At 37.4% G+C, this 7,270-nt stretch overlaps 1 protein-coding gene across 2 annotated transcripts in view; it reads left to right on the top strand.

Moving 5' to 3' along the window:
• atg4c (autophagy related 4C cysteine peptidase) overlaps positions 1-5,305 on the top strand; it is a 46,095-nt gene extending 40,790 nt beyond the window's left edge. Inside the window, exons 10-11 of one of the 2 annotated variants that reach the window (XM_033028272.1) lie at positions 1,155-1,274; positions 4,932-5,305. In XM_033028272.1, coding sequence (XP_032884163.1) covers positions 1,155-1,274; positions 4,932-5,108 — 297 coding nt within the window. In that variant the 3' untranslated portion in view covers positions 5,109-5,305. The remainder of the gene's footprint in view (positions 1-1,154; positions 1,275-4,931) is intronic. The other variant, XM_033028271.1, reaches the window with a different exon arrangement.
• The last annotated feature ends 1,965 nt before the right edge of the window (positions 5,306-7,270 follow it).

Here is a 7,270-nt window from a genome sequence, read left to right on the forward strand (position 1 = left end):
ATAGTTGTGTTCCTGTTATATTTACAAAATTAAGTAGGTATAGTGGTGATGCAGTGGTTTAGTTACCTGATTGGTGACTAGGAAGCCTGGACTCGTACTTAATAGGGGTACAGGGTTTAAATTCAGTTAACAGCATGAAATTAAAAAAAAAAAAATCTTAGTAATGATGACAATGAATCTATTAGATTGTTGAAGCTGATAATTAATGGTAGATGTTAGAAAGTGATAAAACAAAGTGACGTAAAATGCCAACAAATTCAAATGTGTATGCTTAACAGCAGGTCACACTGTGCTAAAGGGGAGAAAGAAGCCGCATGCGACTGAGTTGCTGCAATAATGACCAGTTCTAATAAAGACAGAGAAAGCAGATTGCTGAAAGTTGAAGAATTTGATATTAAATCTGGAAGAAGCCCAGATGGGACATGAGGTGGTTTGTTAAGCTTGCATTGGGTAGAGGGCCACAGACAGATAGGTCAAAGAGGGAATAGGATGGAGGGCCTCTGTTATCCTGCAGAGACACAACATGTGCCCTCTCACCTCTTCCAATTCCAAAGTCCAGAGATCAAAAAGTCCTTCCAGTTGAAGCATACACTTCGTCCAGTCCAGAGTACTGCATTTGATATACACAGTATTGGAGAAACAACTCAGATTGGGCTACAGCTTTACAGAGCACCCATATTAAAGTGCTTGACAATTGACATCTCTGGGAGTGTGTTTAATGTTGGGGAAATGTTTGATCTGATCCCATGCATCTTATCCAGAAAAGCCAGTCCAATTTTGCAATTGGTGCAATTTCTTCAGGAATTTACCAGGTGACTTTTACTCTGGCTACCATCAATTTTGTATCATGTAACACAATTGTGTGACATGATCTAATTTATAGGCAAATGCATCCAACTAACTCTGATTCTGTCTTTTTTATTTTCCATTGGTAACCATGCATTACAACTTTATTTGATTGCATGAGACAGGTTTGGAATTAATTATATAATTTAAATTATTTTGTGGTAAGTTTTCTCTAATAGAAACATAGGTGTTTAAGGAAAGAAAAGTTGATGTTATATACGGTTGTATATATTTTAGTTAGTGAATTAGTGGAGCAGGCAGCGTTTTTTTGTCGAAGGGCTGATTCTACTATTTTGTTTTACATTTAGTCATATCACTGTCCATCTCCGAAAAAAATGCCATTTGGCAAAATGGATCCCAGCTGCACCATAGGACTTTATGCTTCCAGCCAATATTATTTTGAACAAATAATTGATGAAGTCACAAAGGTAAGTGGCAGGAATTATTGATGGTGTAGGTTGGGAGCAATCACTGGGTAAATTGTTCTTTCCCTGTTTGTCGTGAAATGTATTCAACTATTATTACAAGAGGTAAATGCTCTAAGTTAATATGGAAATGCTAATTTGGTGTGGCATCAAACCACAATTCTTGGATGCTCTGAGTTAATTGAGATTTGCTGCACTAATGCTAAGCAGTAGCAAAATAATCCAGGATTCCAACATTGATACTGGAGAATAGACTTCAATGTTTACGCATTATTTCTTCAGTATAAAACTAAAGCAACCATACTTACGAACCTTAAGCTTAGTTGAACTGCAGATGTTCACACTTTATTGGTTAATGATGGAGGAACAAGAAACATAATTGTCAATGGTGTGTGATTGTATTAGTACTGTATTGAAAAGACAATAGCTAATTATTTTCTTGGTTAGCAGCTGGAAGCCAAAGGGGAAAAGTAGAGATGCCCCAATTGTTTTTTAGTTTCATTTGAATTCTTAGGATCGGAAGTCAGAAAGCTACCAAGCCTGTCTTTTTTTTTGATTGGCCGTGCCATCTTCCTGATGTGGCCTTCAGTCCTTCCTTTTCCATAAAATCCGTTCCTGAGAATATTCATATTATTCGCTTCAAAAGGCTTCTGTGATTTCATATACACTTCTATTATGTTTTTGGAACACAAGTTCTGCCTCGCTTCCATTTTTCATAACATACCTGGTTTTTGAATTAATTCATGCAATGAGCAAATTGCCTAGGTCAATCTTGTCAATTCCTTTCATAACCTTAAACTTAATTAACTCACCACCTCAAGTTCAACTAATTTTGTGTACCATACTCATCAAAGCTATATTGAAAGCAGTTTGGTGACGACTGCATGCAAATTAACAATAAACATTCCTGTCAATGAGAAGTCCAGTATTAAATTTACTTTTTTATTAGCATTGTTCATTCATTTAATAGTCAGTTTTTCTCAAATAGTTGTCAAATATTGTCACCAGTAGGTGGCAATATTGAAAGTAAAATAGATCTAAGCTTGGCAAATCACTTTCATTAATACTCTGACTTAAATGAAGCTTTACATTGTGTGCAGTTCTGATAGATTATTTCATTCATGGCACACATTAAAGTTGGTTTGAATTGGGGAGGAAATGATTCTATTAATGCATGAAAATGTGCTTAACTGCAAGGAAATGTAATTTATCTTAAATTCTATTCTGTGTAAAAATTAGAATTAGCCATTTTAAATGTAAAAACTATTGATTTAACAGATGTAAAGCTATCCTTTGTTTAAATATAGTCACCACATTAGCAAACTCTTCCTCAGGTAGTCTTTGTATTGCATATCACTCAGATCTTTATGACCTAATTTCCTTGGGTGATGTACCCACCACAACGTCCAGCCACAGACCCCCAATTCTATACAGTTCAGTTCTACCCCTTCCAAAGATCTATAAAAAACACTGTTCTGGTAGAGGCATTGATTCAGCTTGTTCTTACCCTCTGAGTCTCTTTCTTCCTACTTTGACTCTATTCTTTCTTCCTTCGATCACTTCCTTCCCATCTTCTTCTTCTTCTTGCGTACGGCGTGTACAGCCTAAAGTTGGCGGACAACTTGTTCTATTTGATCTTATTTGATTGTGCACGTTGGGTTGATTGCATTAGTTGAAACCGGGTGGACCGCGTGAAGGCTGCAATCTCCCACCCCAAAGATTACCCAACTCCCTTCCCATATCCATCCATGATAACTCCGATACCCTCCATTAGATAGTGTCTGGTTTCCTAATCCCAGCTGGCACGTTACCTCAGTCCATCCCATACTACAATGGTCTGAGGGACCCACTTCCTTCAATAGAAGCCTAATAAGTCATTCTCCACGTCACTCTTCATTACCTGCCTGAACTCATTCTTCCATTGAACAATTTATCTTTCAACTCGTACTTGCTTTCTCCAGGTCAAAGATGTAACTATGGCAACTTCTTGGACTCAACCTATGCCTGTCTTTTTGTTAAATACATGGAATGGTTCGTGTTTCAGTCCAATTAGGTTCACCTCCATCAACTTTTTTTCTATAACATTCATAACTATTGCAGCTTCATGTCCTTGTATAGGACTGATATTTAATTGGTTTCACTGGCAATTTCCAACCTACTCTCATATGGTCCATTTCTGGGTACTTCGTGTTTTGACAGCTCTCTCTATTTTGGGACAGGTTAGCTACCAATAACCATTATGAGCCCACTGATTCACACAGCTGTCTTGCCTACATCCACATTTTTTTGTTGTGACTAAGTTCCATTTCTTTTTTCCATTGTATCTATTCTTCTGACAAGATTTTCCATGCTAGTTCCATGTAAGATGTTTTCCTTGTTCCTTAAACGTGTTTTCACTCCACCTTGGTTGTAGCTCTCAACCATGTCTCCTCAATTCCCTGCACTACTGCTCCCATTTCATCTACTCCGAGCCAGATCCCAGATCAGCTTCATCAATCGCACAGTCAACCCCCAGCAGGATCATCCATAAATCCTGTTCCCTCCAGTGGGATTCCACGACTCATTGTATCTTCTCATTCTCCTCCCCTGTTTTCAACATTCTGATGGTATTGTTCTGTCTGTGCCTCTGGTCCTACTCTTCCATCTCCACCATCGACTACCATCCCGTGGCATATTCCAATATAACTGTGAAAAATGCAACACTTGCTATTTTGCCATGTCCCTTCCCATTCTCCAGGGACCCAAACAGTCTTCCAGATGAAACAGAAATTAATTTGCACTTCTTCCAATTTAGCGTATTGAATTGGGTTCTATTGCAACCATGGTCCCTTCAATGGAGAAACCAAGTACAGATTGAGTGACCACATTTTCAACTTCTGCATTGCAATGCACAAGGTTGAACATCAGGAATGCACTGGCCCATACACTGCAGCTTGCTTGTGTCTCCACAGAACTGCTGACTAGCGAACAGCATGATCCGGCCCATTGAAGTTTAAAAAAAAATTTAGGCACATTAAATAAATGCCTGAGAGGAATTGAGAATCTCTTCATTCATTTATAGTTTTATCAGTGGTCTTATGCAGCATTATATGTATAATTTCACATTTCTGCAGTTTTACCTTTCATCATTGATCTGGGACTTGGTTAGAATGTCTGCTTGAAGTATTGTTAAAATGTAATCACTGGGTTCCCCAGTACGATTATTAATGGTCTCTGATGTGATACTGAATTACACAAACCTGGAAGGTTCCTGGTTTAGTCATTGTTCTATATTGAATGTACTCATTTTAACTAGGACTTGCTCTTGTATTGTAATAAGAAGCGGGATTTCCTGTTTCATATCATTAATTAGGTGTTCCTGCTCCCAGTTAATCTGAATTTTACTGAAAAGTACATGTGCAAAGGTTGAGTGTGAAAAGGATTGTGCATTATTATAGCCTGGTGATAAAGTCATATATCTGGGTAAAGGCATACACAAACAGTAATAGTTTTGTTGCAACTGCTAATGCACAGCCAGTCTGGAGGGAGGCCGAGGCGAGAGAGAGAATGAGCGATAATATTGAACTCATAAGGGGTAGTTTTAAGATTTTTTTATAAAAGAATTGGTTTAAAAATGTAGATCATGTTCTGAAAAGTATTTAATTTCTATTTCAATTTTAGGTTTTGATCTCTCCTTCCAAGGATAATTATCCAATATTTACCTTTTCAAAGGGGCATGCTAAAGATTATGAAGTTGATAAACATTGCACAATGAAAACTGAATCAGCAGTACAGGTCTCTGGAACTCGGAGGAGGAAAGCAGAGAGGTTGAGTAATGAGGAATTTGTTTTGTTGTAACAATTTCACAGTAACTACAATAGTTTCCTGTCATTGGTGACAGAAACTATGGGTGTCTCTGTATAATTGATGGATAATCTGTGATTAGATAGCTTGATGTTATTGATTTAAAATTTTGCACAAGTATATATTTTACTGTATATAAAAATTTAATCTTCAGTGTCATTTTTGTAATTTTCTTTAAATAAAAGTATGTAAATACTAGAGTTTTTCCACAGCCTAACATTTTTCATTGATTTGCTTCATGCATCTTCATCTCTCTAAGTTAAATTGCAGCTATTTGAGATCTTTAAAACATGATCACAGGGACATTGTGATGGAATTAATTAAATCAGTCATTGTGCACCAGAGATTATCCAGTTTTCCAACCTCACTCTGAACATACTGCCTTACATTTATTTAGTCTCCCCCTTAACCTTGCTGGTGTGGTCATAAAATCATAACTGATAGGTATTTTACCTCCATTCACCTGCCTTTCCCTTTTATCCCTTAAAACAATCTAAAATCAGTCTCTGAATAAAGTTAATGATTGACTGTTGTTATTTGTGACAGTTCCTAATTTCTACCACCATTGCATTGAGTAAAATCACAATGAAAATGATGAACATACGGGATAACTACTTAGCATCGGTGAATAGGCTCTCTCTTGTTTCTCAACTGTGCATAGACTTGTAGCCCATGGCTGCAAGAAAATCATTTTATCACCCTTAAAATTTCCCTTTAACTTCTCAAATTCATTCAAATTACCGTCTAAATTCCAAGGAATATAGCCCCAATTCCAGTACATGCCTATTTTCCCGACCCTCTACACTGCTTACCACGTTTCCAAGTAAGTAATTTGCCTTCAATTTGTGAGCTTCAACATTAACTGAAAATAAGGAGATGCCTTCAATCAGTCAAGGCAGGGGAAAATGGTAAAACAAAACTGAACTTATTTATCTGAATCACACAGTATTTGTAGCATGCTGGGTGAATTAAAGCACAAATATAAATAAGTGGGTATGATCTTGTAGCCATTTGACTCCATCTACACTTCACGCTGCCTCGGAAAAGCAGCCAACATAATCAAAGACATCCCAGTCGGTCATTCCTCCTTTCCCTACATTGATTTGGTTGTGGAAATCTTGTGTAATCTATTCAAGTAGAAACGAGGAACTGAAGATGCTGGTTTATTTTTTTTAAAAAGACTTCAAGTGCTTGAGTAACTCAGCACGTCAGGCAGCAAGTCTGAAGAAGAGTCCTGACCTGAAATAAGGTCATAAGTGATAGGAACAGAGTTAGGCCATTCAGCCCATCAAGTCTACTCTGCCGTTCAATCATGGCTGATCTATCTCTCCCTCCTAACCCCATTCTCCTGCCTTCTCCCCATAACCCTGACACCTGGTCTGAATACCCAGTCTGAAACTGCCTTCCTTATTCACATACAGCCAAATTTTGAATTAACTGCAAATTTCTTTGTTATAGCACTTACATTTAAGTCTTAAACTTTGAAATACACTCTGGGAGAGCGAAAGTGTCTTGATTTACTTAATCCAATAAATGTGCCAATTTTTTTGTTTTTAACCTTTATTCTGAGCACAGTTATCTACTTACTAATTAGAGGTGCATCGTGTTTAAAGATCACTTGCTGAGTTACTCCAGCACTTTGTGTCTTTCTTTGTAATGTATCCAAGTTTGTGAATGATACAAAGCCAAGCTGTGATATGGCTGCATTGTTCCTGCAGAGGATCTGGGATGTGTAGACAGGTTAAGGAAATTGGAAAGGACACGGCAGATAGAATATAATGTGGAGAACTGTGAGGTTATATACTTTGGTGGGAAAAAGATAAGTATTTTTTAAATGGTGAGCTACTAAAAGGTGCTGGTATTCAGTGAGATCTGGGTGCCATCGTACATGAATCACTAAAAGTAAACCTGCAAATATAGCAAGTAATTAGGTAATGATATATTGTTTTTTGTAAGTGGATTTGAGTATAGGATTAGCGATGTCTTGCTCCAATTATGTAGACCCCTGTTGAGACACATTGACTCGTATTGTGTACATGTCTGTTTTCCATATCAAAGGGATGATGTAGTTGCAATGGAGGGAGTGCAATGAAGGTTCATGAATTGATGGTGAGCCCGTGGTATCAGGAGAGACTCAGCAGACTGAACAAAAATGT

The sequence above is a fragment of the Amblyraja radiata genome, chromosome 10, assembly GCF_010909765.2.
Source record: "Amblyraja radiata isolate CabotCenter1 chromosome 10, sAmbRad1.1.pri, whole genome shotgun sequence".
Classification (NCBI taxonomy): Eukaryota; Metazoa; Chordata; class Chondrichthyes; order Rajiformes; family Rajidae; genus Amblyraja; species Amblyraja radiata.